Here is a 16592-nt window from a genome sequence, read left to right as displayed (position 1 = left end):
TCAATGTAAAAACACAGACTGGGGGTAAAATGCATACTGCAGACCAGGGGAAAAACACAGACTGCATTCAGATGCAGACTGGAAGTAAAATGCAGACAGCAGACTGCAGACTGCAGACTGCAGACTGCAGACTACAGACTGCAGACTGCAGACTACAGACTACAGACTACAGACTACAGACTACAGACTACAGACTACATACAGACAACAGACTACTGTAGACTACAGACTACAGACTTATTAAGGGTATGTTTACAAGGAGGGAGGGTTACCCTAGCAAGCGGGTTACCCTAGTACTCACACATTTCCTCTTTTTTTCTTTGTCATGTTTACAAGGCAGCTAGGGTTACCCGGGTAGGCGGGTTAACTTTTTCCCTTGTAAACACTCTGGGTAGGGTTAAACCACCTACTCGGGTTAACTTTTCAGTTGTTTCCAGACCCTTTGAGTGTAACTGCGCATTAAGTTGTCCCGGGTTGTAGGGTTACTCTACCTGTGAAATTTTGCTTGTAAACCTGGGCTATCTTTTGCCCTCCAGCTAGGGTTAACCCACTTACTAGGGTAACCCTCCCTCCTTGTAAACAGGCACCAAGTATATGTTGACAGTGCTATTTCCATGATCGAGTGCTAACCATATTAACAGGGTTTCTCATGCTAATCGGAGTGAAAATCTGCACACCAGTTAGCCTGAGAATCACTCCAGTTAGATTGAACATCACTCAGGTTAGCCTAAATAACGCTTCAGTTAGCCTGTTTACGGTTAGCTCTCAATGATGGAAATGGTAACATGATTCAGTTAAAGTCAGAGTCTGTTGTCTGCATTTTACCCCCGATCTACAGTCTGTATTTTGCTCTCAGCCGTCCGCATTTTACCAAAGTCCGCAGTCAGACTTTTACACAGACCGATGTCCAATTACAGAAATTATACTTTTGTTTAGGAATTTTCATTTATTGCTAGGAAAACTACTCCAAAGACCACCCATGGACCTCCGATAATTCCAAAGTTGACCCAAATTAAAGAAATGAAAAGACTGATTGAATTATGAGGTACATGTAATATTAATTATTTATCACATAGTCTACGTAGTGTTTTCCTAATTCATTACAAACTGTCATCAAAATAATTTCTGCAAATCTTAGTTTGCAAAACACAATCATGTGATATCAATTTTTTTTTTCATTCGATTGCTAATACACATGCATCAATTCCGCGAGGGATTACTTTAATAACTGTCTTCATAACAGCTCATAAAATGTACAAAAGTTAAGTATACAATAAATTGCAAAATGCTACTCTGCAAATGCGTAAAAGTAAGACTTGTAAGAGCTTGAATTTCAAAAACAGTTTCTAGGTCTAGAAATATAAAAACTTACCTCATATGCTCCCAGAATGGTACAACCTCAGCTTCAAAAGAAGTCGAAGAACTGTCAGCGAAGACGATAGACATTGGAAGTTCACTTTGGTTATTTCCATGGTGGTCTTCATGCGTTATCAACGGTGCATCATCCCTAGAAACTTCGTCTCCTCTTTGTATTATTTCAATGTCGGGACTAAGTGACCGTGGAGAGTAGAAAGTTGGACTCTCTGTTCCACTTATCGACTGGTAAGAACGACACGAGCTGTTTGGCGACGAGTCAGTGGCTGCGTGAAATCCCCGTGACGCCATCTTCTACTGTGTGAACGACTCTGTCTGAACTAGTAACGACCGCAAGAAAGTAAAGTATTGATTGCGTAAAATGGTTTCGAAATCTTGTGTCGCTCATTTCTTTGATTCAGCTTTTAATTTACGAAGCTCACAGCCTACCCGGAAACAGAGTCTCCGACGACGTGCAGCTGCCCGTGCAGCTCCGCGCAACTGGAATTTGCAGGGATCGGCCGCTGTCATGTTTCTGGCTCAGATCAACCTCTGGGAATGAGATTGCGTGACATAAATGGCGTGATCTCAAAATAACATACGGCAATTTTGCTATTTTCTTCTGATAAATGAATTCTAAAGCTCGTCCATTACAATTCCTGCAGAACAAAACAGTAACAAAATGACTGTAAAGAAGAAAACAAGTTTTCACTCCAGCGGTCACGCTGTGCATAGCGTGAAATTTGCACAAAAGAACCCAGTTACCTAGCAACCACTATCCAATGAGGTGCAACCTTCATGTTTAATCGTTGGATTTGAAGAATAAATTACTCCGAGACCATCGCCAAATACTGATAAGTTTTCTGTTGAAAAGATCAGCATTGACAACAACACGGTACAAAAAGATCGTTTGTTCGTGCCTGAGAAAGTCTACTGATCACCGAAGGACTCATTTAATAGACATCGCTTCCTTTTCATCTCGAGTTAAAGGCCTTGGAAACCGATCCAGCTGTCCACTTAATTCCGGCTTCTTCTTCAAGTGAACAACAACAATGCCTGAAGAGAGAGAGATAACTTCTCCGGTAAAGAGCAACGTTAAAAATCCGCCCTGGGGAACGGAACCAGAAACTCCAGCCACAGGTAAGCGGTGATCTAACTAGTGCTGTCCTCATGGGCTGCAGTAACATTTCAAAACGTTTGCTCGCCGTCTTAATGTAAACGAGCGACTGATGGAAGTCTGTTGCAAGCGAGTGTAAATTGATCCATCTAATTATATCGATTGTTTGTTATTTACTTTTAGCGTCTGGGATAAGAAAGAAACAGTTTCCATGGACCACATATAGTAGAGATTATGTTGGAGCCACTGGAACTCCAGCATATCCTCAAAGGTAACTGGCAGGTTAAAATACTTTCGATGGACCGATCCCTTAAATACATCAACTCACTCACGATCAAACGTTCTGAGATGTTTTGGGACGTGCGTGATTGCAGCGCTTCCTTAAGTCGCAGTGAGAACAAGATAGCGGTAGTTTGTTTTTGTGGAACTGATTTTGGTCTTGAGGAGAAGAAAGAAACAAAAAAGGAATTTTGTTCACTAATTATGTTTGCCGAATTCCATGAAGCGCATAATCGCACAGTTGACAACTTTCATGATTGATCTGCGCTTAGGCGGCAAGAACGGGGACAAGAGGAGGCGAATTAAAATTAATGGTTCTCACTACAATCTTCTGCACCGCGGACCTGACGAGCAACCCTAATTCTTGATACTGCCATTACAAAACTTTTGCCGATTCTCGCTCGAAGAACTTTGAGGTACATGCCGCCACGCGCAACACGCGCTCGCCTCGCGCGCGTTCGAGGAGCGTTACCTATCCAGAATGGTCTATATGCGTTGGGCTATTCTTTCTTTTTAAATTTCACTGAAAGATTTTCATTTTTTTTTTTTAGAATGAGCACCGCTGAACATCTTCCATCCGGCTGGCCTTTCGAGTCAAGCCATTACATGTCCACCTTCAGAACTCCTCAGCTGAGATACTGTCGTCATAATGTACAACCTTCCTCAGTACATCGGAAAAACAATCCACACGCGGCATTAACCGACCCATGGCAGTATCCAGACAAGGTAATGTATCAGCATGTTACCGAAGTATCAGAGGGTCCAACACAGGCTTTTTCAATGCCGCATCCCTTCGCTATTTTGGCTCAATCCCGGTCAAGAGATTGTGATACTTGTATTCTCTTGTCCCGACCCATCCGCCCGCCTAGTTTTAGTCGCAGTTTTCTGCGTAACGCCCTTCATTTTTTAATTGATTTTCTAATTTTCATTCCGCATCCCGCTAAACCTATGTTGGTGCCTCAGGCTCTGGCTTTCCTCGGAGCTCATGAAAAAAGATCGGAAAAGGATGCTAAATTACTATTGTTTACTTCCGTTTATTGTGGATAGATCACTTTTCCGGCGATTTCTTTTTCATATGTCGTGTAATAATGCGGATAATCCAGCAACTCTTTAAGCACTGATATTCAAAATTATCCGCTCGTTTTTGCGACTAAAACGCCTTTTTAGACTCGTAAACGCGGGAAACTGGTTATAAATTTTGCGCAGGGAAAGCGGTCAATCGAAGGCAATAATTAAATTAAAGTGTAAAAGTATTTACATTATGTATTGACAAAAGCTTATCACCTTGTTCAAGGTAATAAGCTTCTGGTATTGACTATGACTGAATTGTTGTGGTAACTGACAATATAATTCATTTGCACTCTGCACTCAGTGACTCTCCTCGTGGCTTCACCATCCATGCGTGTGACCCAAACGTGTACCTACCCACAGGCGCCAATCAAACAATAACCTGTGAGGAAGCTCTCTTAAGGCAGGGCTACCAACACTTTTTCTACAACGGATATTTTGCTTTTCTTCAGGCTTACTTAGTGTGGAAGAACAATCCGTCCCTAAATCTCCCGCCCATCCGGGATTCACAGTCAGCACCTAACATTCTACAACACAACAAAAGCCGCTGGTTTTCAACGACTTACAACACCGTCTTCAACGCTAGACCGCTCGGTAGGTATGCAGCAGCTATGCTGCACAGCTGTAAAAATCCGTGAAATTCATGTATGTTCCGTGCAAACTAGTATGCCGAGCCTTCGCTACCTTTGACCAGCGTTCGGGATGCGAGCGACTCTGGAGAGTTCCGATTGAAAGTCTTCTAGTTGAATTGCGAATGGCCAGTGAAACACATCAAGCTCCATGGCCCACGGTTTTTTATTGCTAGTAAGGCCAATAAGATCGATCTAGACTGCGAACAGTCTCTCTCGGTTTGCTCGTTAATCCGTCGGAAAGAACGCAAAACAAGTGACCGTGCGAGCGTGATTAGTAGTGTGATATTCAAGCGGCGAAACCGCGAGCCGGGATGTCACGCTCGCATGCTCACGGTCGCTCACTCAGTGTTGTGTTCTTCTTTGCGTTCTTGAGCAAAAGAGGGACTGCTCACAGTCTAAAATCGATCCTCCAGCGGAACTCTCGAGAACTGCTGCTCTTTCATCAAGCATGCGCAGTAACATGAGGGCTTGAACGAAGACTTGAGCTACGAGCTAGATTGGTACATTGGTAGGAAAAAGGCGGGAGGTATATTCCAGGGTATACGTGAAGTTGAGTGATCCAAAAGATCTGCAAGTAGCGCAAGGTGTAAAATGTCATCTTGTTCTTTCAGAACTTCCGAACTACAAACCAAGGACCGCGTGGAAAACAGATCGCTTTAGACCGAACTCAAAAGGTAAGCGGGGCGTACAATTTTTGTAAAGAAGTAATTTCAGTTTCCACTAATTTATCGTGAAGCGGCTCAAAAATAAGAAGTAGTAACATTTCGATTCAGAGTCTTTGAGGAAAAAGTCAGGCAAAAAAGCTCTTTAGGCTTGTCTTTTTAACGACCGCACCAGTAACGTTTTTGAGTTGCTGGTGTTTGCGCAGGTTTTAAAAGAACTTAATAGTTTGTCATCTTGTTGTTTTTAGCTCAGACTCCCGCTCTTCATTGGCAGACCGAGTACTCTCACGACTACAAAGGAGCCCGGGGAAGACCATCTACAACTGAGCGGTGAGTAGAACCAAGCAGTCTAGTTTTTCACTGACTTCTAAGGTCTCTAAGAAGAAAGCGATTAATGTGATGATGAAATCAGAATCGCCTCATAAACTGGGTAGTGTAGAAAGAACCGAAAAAGAACTTAGAATCCTAATTTACTCTGACCAAGGGACAACCCTCAAAACGTCAAATAGTTCAATTTAATGTGGTGGTTAAAATTAAGAATCTAGACCAGGTTGTGAAAATTCCAGTTTTCAGTGTAACTTTGCGGTGAGGTTTTCTATTTACATTGTTTGTCCTTCAGGTTTTACTCTGAATAACCTCAAACTACACAAAACATAAGCAGTGAAAAACATTTTTATACAAGAAAAATGAACTCTTCGGTTGACTTTTAATCCTAGCTGGGCTCGCGTTAACTGGCTTCCGAACAACTCGGCCCGGTTCCTAAACCGGCGTTTCTCAAAGTCATTTTACCGGAATCATGTAATATCTGTTTCACAGTTCCATTAGTATTTTTTCTTCATATTTCAGGCCGTGGGATATGTCTTGGAGCAACTTAAACATGTGAATTATGCGCAAGAAACACCAAACTCCAGATGACTTCAATGTGACGTTTGAGAAAGGCTGAAAAAGTTTAGAAAGTCTATTGAATTTGTAAATCTAGAGTATGTTATTACTTTTGGTAGTGTATATGTATATATGTAATGTTATTTGGTGTTGTATATGTTATTTTAAGTAAATTTCAATAGCTTTGTAACTTGAAGAAAGAGCCATAGAATAGTGCTTTTTTAAGAAGCACGTCACGGACTTGGAGAAAGGGGACATTTTTTGTCTCAATTTTGTCTCATTTTTAACATAAGGCCTGCTAAATGTTTAAAGATCAGGTCTTGAATTTTCCAAAGTTGACAACGCCGTACATTTGCTCAAGTGTAACTCACCGACCTAACGCAGCAGTGACCACTCAGGTTTGCACAATACAGCCCGCTTTTTGCAAGCTTTCAGGAAATTATCATTTGTAATTATGAGTTTGTTAACTTAATTTGTAATTAAATTTTCTCAGGGCAGTTTAATAGGATGCAGTCAGCAGTTGCTGAACCATAGAATTTTTAGTTTGTAATGTCGAACAAATTTTTTCATAAATAAAACAGTTAAAGTAACAGCTCATCCACAGATTTCCCTGTAATCTAACGTTGTTCTTAATTAAGTTAGCCCTTCCCCCCTCCCTCCCCCAGCTTACCAATTGCTAGTGGCAAAAAGCGAAGACAGCTTGCATTTGGTGTCATGTGTGGGAAAATGTCAGAACAATGTTGAATGCGCTGAGCCTCATCATTGGTTTTGCCAACCTCGTTCCCAGGATCTCTCATCTTTATTCCCGCCCTTCTCCTCTCTCACTCCGGGAGGGCGGGAAGATAAGAAACCCTGGGAACGAAGTTGTGGTTTAGCGTCAGATTGAATTCATTACAACGGTTCATGTGTCTCATTAAAAGAAGTCACAGAGCTTGTGAACACTTTTCGTGAACCAATCGAAAGTGTCCGATAGCGTTGCCCCACCCTATCTTTATGACTCCAGCAAAGTGTACGCTTTGCTGGAGTCAGCTTACCGTCCCAAATGTTCAATGTTGTTTATCAACGTGCGAAGACTCTTCGAAGAAAGTGGCGATTCTACGATTCTTCTAATCGTGTTCTCATGGTTCGTTCCCTTTTCTTGGGCTCAATGAAGAACTACCCACGCCCTCGGCTCTTTTCTTTGTAGTTCTACTACAAAAAAAGACCCAGTTAAAGAAAAAAAAATATACTACCGATTAAAACACAAGGTATTTTAAGATTATGTACCGTTTTCAGATCTTGTAGCATGCAATTAAGAACCGTGCGATTAGATGTTGAGAAAACAAAGTGATTGTGAACCAAAGTTATATTGGTTGCTTATTGGAACAATAACCCCCCAGTGAGAACTAATGGCCTTGCTTTTAAAAATACTTGTATTCCAATGTGTTATAATCCAACATGATAACTAGTTTCATTTCGACAATCATGAAATGAGAATGTAGTAATAGAACCTCTATTTTTTTTTTCTCCCTAAGCTTTTGCGAAATCGCGGGATTGAGATTAATCAAAAAAGTTTTTGCTTTCACTCAGCTATGTTTTGAACTGAACGACAATGTTGATACTCAAGTCTTCCATGAAGAATAAACAATGGTACAAACTATAATAGGAAGAACCTTTTAAGCAGATTGTGCTTGTGTTGATAAATTGCTCAATCGAGCTTTAAAAAGAAACATCTCGGGATTTCTCGGACCAAGGATAAGGACTTTGTCATGGTCTGACACAGTTCTCTAATTTTTATTGTACGATCCTGCAGTGTTTATTATAGTTTCACACCTCCATAGCCCCATTATATCCATAGCCGCTCTATTTCCATTTTAAATTCCGTTTTATTTCCCTTAGGAATTACTTCAATGATGTAAATTGAAATCACAAATGATTCTTTTACTCCACGCACATAAACTAAACACATGTGTTGTTAGGCTAAATCCCGAGTGAAAGAAGTTCTTTTATCAGCAAAACAGGTGAAACAGCTACAGAGATGGGTACACGATAAGTGAACTACTTAGCTGACCCCAAGAATTTTATAACAAGAGAAGAAAAAGAAAGAAAACAAGATGCATAAAGTTCATACTTTGTCAACGAATTACGTTTTCAAAGGCGAGGTCGAAGGTAAATGACTGATTTCTCACTTAACGACAAGATCACGCGGGTTACTAAATCGATCGTCTTGTTTTAAGTACCCACGCACCACTTTAAATTTGTTATCGTCTCCCGGGTATTTTGGGGGACAAAACCAGGAATTTCCTTATAGCCACTTCAAAACATGATTTATTTTGACAACGGATCAATCGATCGCGGAGTAAAACCGGCTCGCTAAGTCTTTTGGAATTTTTCTTGTTTCTAAGGAAGGATTAAGCACTTGTTTTCCTCATCATGACTGCCTACAGGACCGTCTTGTTTGTCAGATCAGTCAAACATTAAATACAAAATTATCTTGGCAAATCGTGATACTTTGTCTGGAATTATTTATGGCTGGTACCAGAACAGAAAACATTCTCGAAACTTTTCTGCTTTAGTGAATATCGCATTAAGCAACCAGTTTATGCAATGGAATATAAGCCAAAAAAACTGATGCATAAAATTTCGCGCGGAGTCTTGTTCAGATCGTGGACGGAATTTTTCAAACTGTTGAGGTTTTTTGTGCATGTTACTCGTTCTTATAATTAATGTCTGCGTAAGTTTGAAGCATTCATCGTCTTAAACTGGTATTATATAACTAGCAAATCGATCTACTCACCGCATTCCCGTGCATTGCTAATTGAGAACTAACGAGCTAATATTGCTGATCAATATAATCTGCTTTGATGGCAACCACATTTCAATATTACCTTGTTCAAGTGCTTGTGGTTTTAAGCCGAATGAAGTCTTGTGACAATTTAATTCAGTTAAGATTTATTTCTGGCCACAGTGCAGCATGTAAGATATATAACCATAGAGCATTATTATGAAAACATACTTTACGGGCAACTTGATTAATATCATTACTGTCAGTTCTAATTTTAACAAACTGCTGATTCATGATAGTGATGAAATCGACAGCCAATATCTTTCAGATACATTTCTTAGAACTTGTGGCGCACAAGCAACTTTCCAAAGACCACTTCAGTTTATAATACCAATATGGTATCAGTTTGTTATCATTGAAACGGGAGAGTTTTCTCTGCGAGCTTCAGTTTTGAATATAGCCCTGAAAATAACAGTAAAATGTTTCAAGAAAGGAATTTACTTCACGAGAATCCGTGGAACTTGCTTAACGGTAAGAAACTGCCTCATTTAGCAAAGTTAGCCTAGTAGAGCAGAAATCACGAATCATACATACGGGGAAAATTGGTAGCTGCTTGCAAGAAGCCACAAGACTTGTTTTATGTTGGGGCTTGCAGTCGAGTTACGATATCACTAAAGTAATAACCGGAGAACTACGCGCCAAAAATTTTGTGCGACGTATTTCTTGAAATTATAGATCAAAATATGTAATATCCCTTACACTATTAATTATTTTCAGACCTGACCCAAAAAGTGATACTCTATTTCGGACCGCTGAAATAAGTACAATTCTCTAACGCCATGACCTGAGTAGCTTTGAGTTGCGTAAGCATTTACGTTTGGCTAGAGATAGGTGCTCGATTTATTGCGGAAAATTTAGTTTCCTCTAGCCAGCGAGCTCAATTTCGGAACTGAGCTCTAAGAGCGTATTTCGCACCAGACTCAAACTGAAATAGTTCAAAAACTATACCCTTTAATTTAGTTTCATCGATAGCTATATAGCTTACATAAGCTCGGAGTACCCCTCCCCGGCATAGTCATATTTAATGTTATGACTGTTGTGCGCCGTTGAGCAATTACTTTTGGAACATGTGCATTTTAATGTAGATATTAAAATAAAACACTATTGCTTGACAATTAGGCAGTGAGCTCGAGGTTTCTAGGACGAAGGCACGAACCAACTATCAAAGTCGACTGAGACCGAGAGGAGTTTATAGATCTTTTTTTAAATTTTGAACTCCTGTTCACGAAAACGCAAAGTTGACGTCGTTTTCAAAGATTGTCGGACCACTTGTTGGTATGGCCCAACGGATAACGATTTGTCATGCTTAATTTGGCAGATTATTCTGAATCTAGGTTTTCTGCCGCGGTCTTTTTCAAAACTTCCACAAAACTTTCACCGTTTCAAACATTTGATGTCCCATGCTGCGGTTACGTTGTTATATAACGATTCTAGGTGAGTCAGGGGTGTTATGTTTCGTTGCATATATAAACAATAGCCTCCATTTGGCATTGAAAATATGCTTTATAGATATTTGTCCACGGACATTATCTGTTCCGAGAAGCGACCAGTTATCCAAGAGTGTAGCTTGAAGAAAACTATCAGCTTTGAGGAACAGATAATGTCCAAGGACACATATCCGCTAGGCATGTTTTCGCGCAAAATGGAGACCATTGTGTTCAGATTTTTCTTCAAATATTTTTCTCAGCATGAGCAGTTTTGTAAATTGAGAATATCATTCGGATATTCTCCAGTTTTAGCTGGGGTATATTCCGAGTCACGTGACGCGTATAGATCAGCCGCGCACTAGCGAAAATATTGTATTGATTATAACTGTAGTTATGAATTCAGACGATATCATCAGTCTACTTTCTTACAGCGGCAAAAAGGATCATGACACTTCCTAGCGTTCCAGAGGAGAGAGAGAGGCATCACTCTGTTGCCACCATGACTAACATTCACGGACGAAAACAAATTCCTAAGAAGAAAATGTCACTGTGGACGAGACGAAGTACACGGTGGACGCTTATAGCCGACAATGTGAAGGTATACTGTCTTTAATTATATCTTTTCTAAACGAGCTAACAAATGTTAAAGGAACTCATCGAGGGCAAGGAATGAATTAATAATATTCTACTACGGAATAAAGCAAAGAAATCCTTTATTTTTTCACCCCTTAGCCTCAATGCAATCTTCTTTCTTCTCTCCTCTTAGCTTTCGCTCGGTGCATGCTAGGAAAGCAGTTTTCATGCATCAAAGTTACCCTCGTAATTGCGAGCTTAGACTAAGTACGTTTAAAGCTCTGTTAAGCTCCTGCAAAGGTAATCATATTTAATTATAAGACTAGAGAATAGATGTGGGTTATCTATCTTTTAAACACATCTCACTCAAAATCTTACTATACAAAGTAACCGAAACATTTGTGGTTGAATGGATATTTCTAAACTCATTGTCTAATCGTCATAATTGTCTTTGAGGATTGTCTTTGGAGGGCACGGAGGTGGCGAGACAGGGGGACGTTTTGGAGGGAAGGAGAAGTGTCATTAAGAGAGTAGTCCTAACAAAGAGGGGTGTGAGACTTGAATTGTGCTTTTTCGATAATCAGAAATTAACCGATCTCGTCGAGAACCTTTTGGTCTAAAGCAAGTGATGAAGGAAGTTATACCGATTCCAACACACTTAGAGATAAAGACAATGAGTTATGTTTATGTTGTTGTTGAGTTTTAGGAACAAAATAAATAAAGACATTTTACTTTTCGTCTCTGAATTAAGACCCAGTTTTTCCTTACAGCATACTGCTATTTGCCCTCTGATAGAGATTACCGAGTATGAAATGGTTTTTCATGAAAGCTCGTCAGTGAGAGAAAATTTCCATTTGTTATAATTAGTGGTGTGTTGTTGTTGGCACAATGCATTTTCTTTGAAGTCTCTTGCCATTTCGATAGCCAATCAATGCTCTCGTCCACTCTAAAGAGCTCAACTTTAGAGTAGTCGAATCGAAATTACTTAAGGTCTAGATTTGTATTCAAGTATTTTGTGTTAGTTCTTAAGAATAACCTTGGGTTTTATATACTGCAAAAATTACCTCCATTAAATAAGATGCCCAAATTAATATTTAAGAAACAATCGAGGAAATAATTAGACTCAATTGTGGTGGACAACCTAAATGCAGAAAAAATAAAGTATGGAAGGAAATTCCGTCAAGTACAAGCAGATAAGTTGAACCGAAGGTTTCCTCTTTGCACAAAATGAAGAATCCGTATTTTTCCTTGTTTTCCTGTTTTTCGCTTTCGAGTGTTATTGCATTTTATTTCACTTCATGATAAGCCAGTAGATGACTCTATACAGGCATAGCGGCTTATTTAATAGGCAGGGATTAGATACGGTTTATGAAGACTACTTTGTTTTGTTGTTGAGCTCGCCGCTGTTGACAACACGTCAGTTCATTGACACACAGAGAACAAACAAAAACGTAGGGCGCTCGCGGCCGATCATTTGGCAATACAGCTGTATTTCTCGCAGTTTCATGATGTTTATGTTAAGAAAGAGAAAGTATACCCTGTCGCAAACTCTGTTGGATGGTAGGCAGGTTAGTGAAATCTCTTCTACGGTTAATAAGTATGACATAAAAACATCGGGTAATACAACTGTTGTATTGCACATTAGAATGGTTAGACAACGAACAAATTCCGACAAGGAAATTCAAAGTTTATATGAATAGCGCTACACTACTTTACTCACAAAGTTTTCATTTTGAATTTCTCAGTGTCACTTAAGAAATCCGCAGCTGTAGCAAAGAGAGACTGCTCATATCCTACAAGTCAGTAGGAAACACGTTTTGCCAATGTCTCGACAATCTTCAAACATTACTTAAATATGTCGACTTCAACACCGGTATATACTTCTCTTTGATTAGTTTCATTTTACTGAGGTTGTTACGTTTTGAAAACTTCATAAAAGCAATTCTGAAACGGGTAATTGAAAGAAACACGACATACGGTTAAAAGGCACTATAAAACGCGTTGCCAACATCACTGCTAATATATAAACAAACATGGTTTCGTTAATATTCACATTTTAGTTTAACCTGTCGCGTTTATGTCAGTTACTGAATGTTTTTAAGTCGTCAGAGCGCCAAGTTTATTAAATTTTCATTTATTTAACGCGTGATGCTGTCACGATTTGCTTTAAGACTGAATTTCCAGTTTTTAACCATAAACATGATCGATCAGGCCGTTATATCACTGTATCTATTTCACAATTAGGTTATGATCTCGATATTTTTATAGAGTACTTGTTGCATTCTCTAACATGGTCAAAAGTAATGAAAATGATAGAGGAAAAAGAAAAAGAATTATTAAGGATAAAATCCTGTTATCTTCAACTTCATCAATTATCGTTTTTAAAAGTTCCAGTTAAGAGTTAATTAGAATGAGAAGATGTAATTTTCCAGTTAACAACTAGTCTGTAAGATGGTGTAATGCGCATGTCAGTACAGCTTTGCTTCAGGCAACCAAAAACAATGAAACAATTACCCAATGCAAATTGACGTCAGTTTTTCAGGCGTCTCTGTCTGGACCGCAGACTACTTTGACGATATTGTGACGAAATTCATTGTTAATAACAGGACATGAAAAACTGACGTCAATTTGTTTTTTACAATAACAAATTGTGAAATTGTCCGCTCTCGCTCGTTGACGCATCGAATAAATTATAAATTCATGTGTCTGTCCACTTATTGACAATGAAAATTAGCAAATGAAAGCGCGAGAATTTCTGCAGTTATCGTTAAATTCAAGTCTTATCAATAAGACTGAAATCACATGTATAATCGACCCTCGAGCGGAGTATAGTTCTAATGACTACGTCTTAGTGGAGACAGGCGAGCAAAAAAAGCTATAACCAACAGAAATATAAAAGTGGCAACAGAAAAATTGATAGAGAGTCCTTCAAAACTGGAAGGAATCGTCACCATTTTTAGCACAGCAATGTTTTACTTGAGCTAGCGGCTGTGAAAGATTGATTGCCACTTTGGTTTTAGATAATACGATATTTTCAGACAGACGGGTTTTTTCCTGTTCTTCATCATCACTCAAGAAATTTCAAAAGCTTAAAATTCTCTATATCGAACTCGAGCAGCCAGAAAACAGTGATCAAGATTTCACGTTTGAAACCTATTTTTATAACTATATTATACACATTGGTTCATACTAAAAGCATCTGTTTTTTCAAAAAATAGTTTAGCTCACTCTTTTCCAAGAGACGATGTCTCTTGTCTTTAAAGGACCTTTGTTCCGATGTGTGAAAAAAAAAAAAAAAAAAAACAATTGTGCGTTTAAGATCCATATTAATCTTGTTAACAGATTCTCTTTTTCACTTCTATGACAAATTTTTCTTCATCTGGCAAACAATTACACGATTACACCGTGCCGAAGAGCGTCCCTTCGGATTTTGTTTTTGTTTGTGTGACGCAAAAAGACATTCGCAAAACCTTGTTGCTATCCTTTTAACAGACGCAGAGGATGCTGGGTATCGTCTGTTCATCTTGAAACTTTAGCCTGATCGTGTCCAGCTAATAATCCTTCAAGAAAATGTCCAGTCGCAGGGCAAATCGAGAGCGCGGATTGAATTGTTGTTTTATTGAAACTTGCAGCTGCTTGCACGCGCTCATCAATTCAATGAAAAATTGCTTTAAAATGCGTTATGTAGCTTGGAGCGTTGTTGTGACTCGTAATCTACTGCTTCAGAACCAGCGACTGAAATTCGCTCCGAGAGGTAGTTGGCAACTCTAAAATTCTGATCTCACTCCTCATCGAGTATGCAACTATATATGCCTTGAGTATGCCTTGAAATTTTTTATAACATTAGGTATTTTACATTACAATACATGGAGTGAAATGGATGTACTGTAATATAAACTGCCTAAAATGTTTACCTAAATTGTCGTGTGAAAACAATATATAATGAAATAAAAGTCCACAAAAAACAGAGTATGCCTAGACCAAACAAAAGCTCAATTAAATTTGAAAACCCCCTTAACCCCACAACGTCGTTAATACGACCAACGACTGTGAACCTATTGGATTCCTCTCCTTTTATATTCTTGATACATTTATCTGGGTAACATAATCACGACCCCTCCACATAACTGACCAGGTAAATGGCAAAACGAAAATGGAAATTATGTAAAAACTGTTTTATATTTAAGAAGTGTATCCGTTGTGTTTATTTTTGCGCGAGCAGGAGTTGCTAGATAGACAGAGTTAAATTATACCTGTCATGATATGTCATTTTAAACTGATTAAAATCCATCAATTATGATAAGTCACAAATAATGTTAAGGTGGGTCTCTAAGGAATTTCTGAAGCACTAGAGTAAATGTCGCTGCTTGTAGCTAGTATCAAAGGGATTAGAATTGTAATCTGAACCTACCCTGTTAATACTGGGCCTGACCTAAAAGTGGACGTTTCAACTGGGCTCCATGTCATTGTATTAACTGAGATTCTTTATCTTCGACAGTCGAACCCAGTGTTTTCCACGGACAGTAAGACTCCGCGGCGCCTTCAGCGCCGAGTATCTTTCTCCGGAGTCGCCAGCAAACTGATGGATGCCAAGAGCGAGTCTTCCAGGAAGTTAAGCCGAGAAATCAACAAAATGGCCAGAGTACAGGAAGAGAAGGAACGCCAGCAAATGAGAGAGAAAGAAGTGGCGAAAGAGAAGGAGAAGAGGAAGAAAGAGGAGGAGTTTGATCGGTCCGTTATTACCCGTAAGCTGTCAATCTTCGGCTCGTATCGTAGAATGTCGTTCCGCATAAAAGACACAATGTCGGAGGAGGTGAGTAATGGCTGAGCAGCGCGCACCGTCCTCCCCTCCCCCCCCCCCCCCCATCAACCTGTCTCGCTTAGGGAGGGCCGCAAGATGAGAGACCCCAGGAACGGGGTTGTGCCCCCTTCCCCTGTGCTAGCTCTATACTTAATTAGGTATCAAAGTACTCCGCCCTCAAGTAGGGGTTCTACCATTATGGGCCAATTTCCTTTGTCTACATTTTGCGATGTAGTCATTTACAGAGTGCTCGTTTGTTCTTTAGTTACTGAATATTTTTTCACGTTAATGAGCAGGTTAGTATTGGAAGTTAAATAGTACGTAACAAAGTCATGCAAAAATATACAAATAGTGATATGTCTAGACCACATTTAATTACGCTATTACGAACGTACGAAGGTACGTCATTTCCCGCAATGATGAGTCATCCTTTATTACGTGAACGGAAACGTGACCTGGGGTAATTGAAGGGACAATTGAAGTTCTTGCGGAACTCGTCGCCTACAAACTGTTTTGAAGCCCACTCAACTGGTCTGGAAACAATTTTACATGTTTAGCAGATTCGACTTATAGCTAGCACTATCATTTCGAATTGCGACTACTCGCGTGTCACCGATCTTCAATTGCCTCTATTGACACTGTGACGTAGCAGCTCGCCCGCGCAAACACGCAGACTAACTTATCTCCAGGGCTTTCTCGATGTCGTTTTCCAAGACGGCAACTGGTCTAAAGTGAAAAAAAAGTCTCTCTTACGTTAAAAATAGATCTGCAGCGTGGAGTTTACGGAAAGAATGATGAGGTAAGATCTTCTGTGGTTTACAGTATTTTTTTTTGTGATATTAAATTACGAGCTTTTAAAATGCGAAAAGAGATATATGATGAAAAAGTTAACCCCAGCGGCGTCATGGCAGTCCAATTTCACAGCTCAATGCTCGAATTTAATTGTTATAGGTCAGAACATAAAGAAGGAACCC

At 39.5% G+C, this 16592-nt stretch overlaps 3 protein-coding genes across 5 annotated transcripts in view; 2 read left to right on the top strand and 1 right to left on the bottom strand.

Moving 5' to 3' along the window:
- The window catches only part of LOC145497072 (P protein-like), a 31289-nt gene extending 29485 nt beyond the window's left edge, over nucleotides 1-1804 (bottom strand). The window contains exon 1 of one of the 3 annotated variants that reach the window (XM_081476873.1): nucleotides 1373-1804. In XM_081476873.1, coding sequence (XP_081332999.1) covers nucleotides 1373-1665 — 293 coding nt within the window. In that variant the 5' untranslated portion in view covers nucleotides 1666-1804. The remainder of the gene's footprint in view (nucleotides 1-1372) is intronic. The other 2 variants (XM_081476872.1, XM_081476870.1) reach the window with 2 other exon arrangements.
- A 388-nt stretch (nucleotides 1805-2192) lies between these two features.
- LOC145497074 (uncharacterized) lies at nucleotides 2193-7440 on the top strand. The gene is made up of 7 exons (XM_081476875.1): nucleotides 2193-2493; nucleotides 2654-2741; nucleotides 3301-3475; nucleotides 4270-4411; nucleotides 5061-5123; nucleotides 5360-5441; nucleotides 5958-7440. The coding sequence occupies exons 1-7, from the start codon at nucleotides 2406-2408 to the stop codon at nucleotides 5992-5994; spliced, it is 675 nt and encodes a 224-aa protein (XP_081333001.1). The 5' UTR covers nucleotides 2193-2405; the 3' UTR covers nucleotides 5995-7440.
- Nucleotides 7441-9058: 1618 nt separating this feature from the next.
- LOC145497095 (uncharacterized) lies at nucleotides 9059-15669 on the top strand. Its single transcript, XM_081476893.1, has 3 exons — nucleotides 9059-9288; nucleotides 10676-10842; nucleotides 15316-15669. Exons 1-3 carry the CDS (start codon nucleotides 9237-9239, stop codon nucleotides 15643-15645), a joined length of 549 nt encoding a protein of 182 aa, XP_081333019.1. The 5' UTR covers nucleotides 9059-9236; the 3' UTR covers nucleotides 15646-15669.
- The last annotated feature ends 923 nt before the right edge of the window (nucleotides 15670-16592 follow it).

Source organism: Orbicella franksi, chromosome 9 (assembly GCF_964199315.1).
Source record: "Orbicella franksi chromosome 9, jaOrbFran1.1, whole genome shotgun sequence".
In the NCBI taxonomy this organism is placed as follows: Eukaryota; Metazoa; Cnidaria; class Anthozoa; order Scleractinia; family Merulinidae; genus Orbicella; species Orbicella franksi.
The sequence above is the reverse complement of the archived record's forward strand: the minus strand, read 5'-3'. Positions and strand labels throughout refer to the sequence as shown.

Coding starts and splice junctions, on each gene's coding strand:
- LOC145497074 (XM_081476875.1), top strand. CDS start 2,406: ATGCCTGAAGAGAGAGAGATAACTTCTCCGGTAAAGAGCAACGTTAAA. Junction 2,742..3,300: donor ACTCCAGCATATCCTCAAAG/GTAACTGGCAGG, acceptor TTTTTTTTTTAG/AATGAGCACCGCTGAACATC. Junction 5,442..5,957: donor AGACCATCTACAACTGAGCG/GTGAGTAGAACC, acceptor TTCATATTTCAG/GCCGTGGGATATGTCTTGGA.
- LOC145497095 (XM_081476893.1), top strand. CDS start 9,237: ATGTTTCAAGAAAGGAATTTACTTCACGAGAATCCGTGGAACTTGCTT. Junction 9,289..10,675: donor TCCGTGGAACTTGCTTAACG/GTAAGAAACTGC, acceptor ACTTTCTTACAG/CGGCAAAAAGGATCATGACA. Junction 10,843..15,315: donor TTATAGCCGACAATGTGAAG/GTATACTGTCTT, acceptor TATCTTCGACAG/TCGAACCCAGTGTTTTCCAC.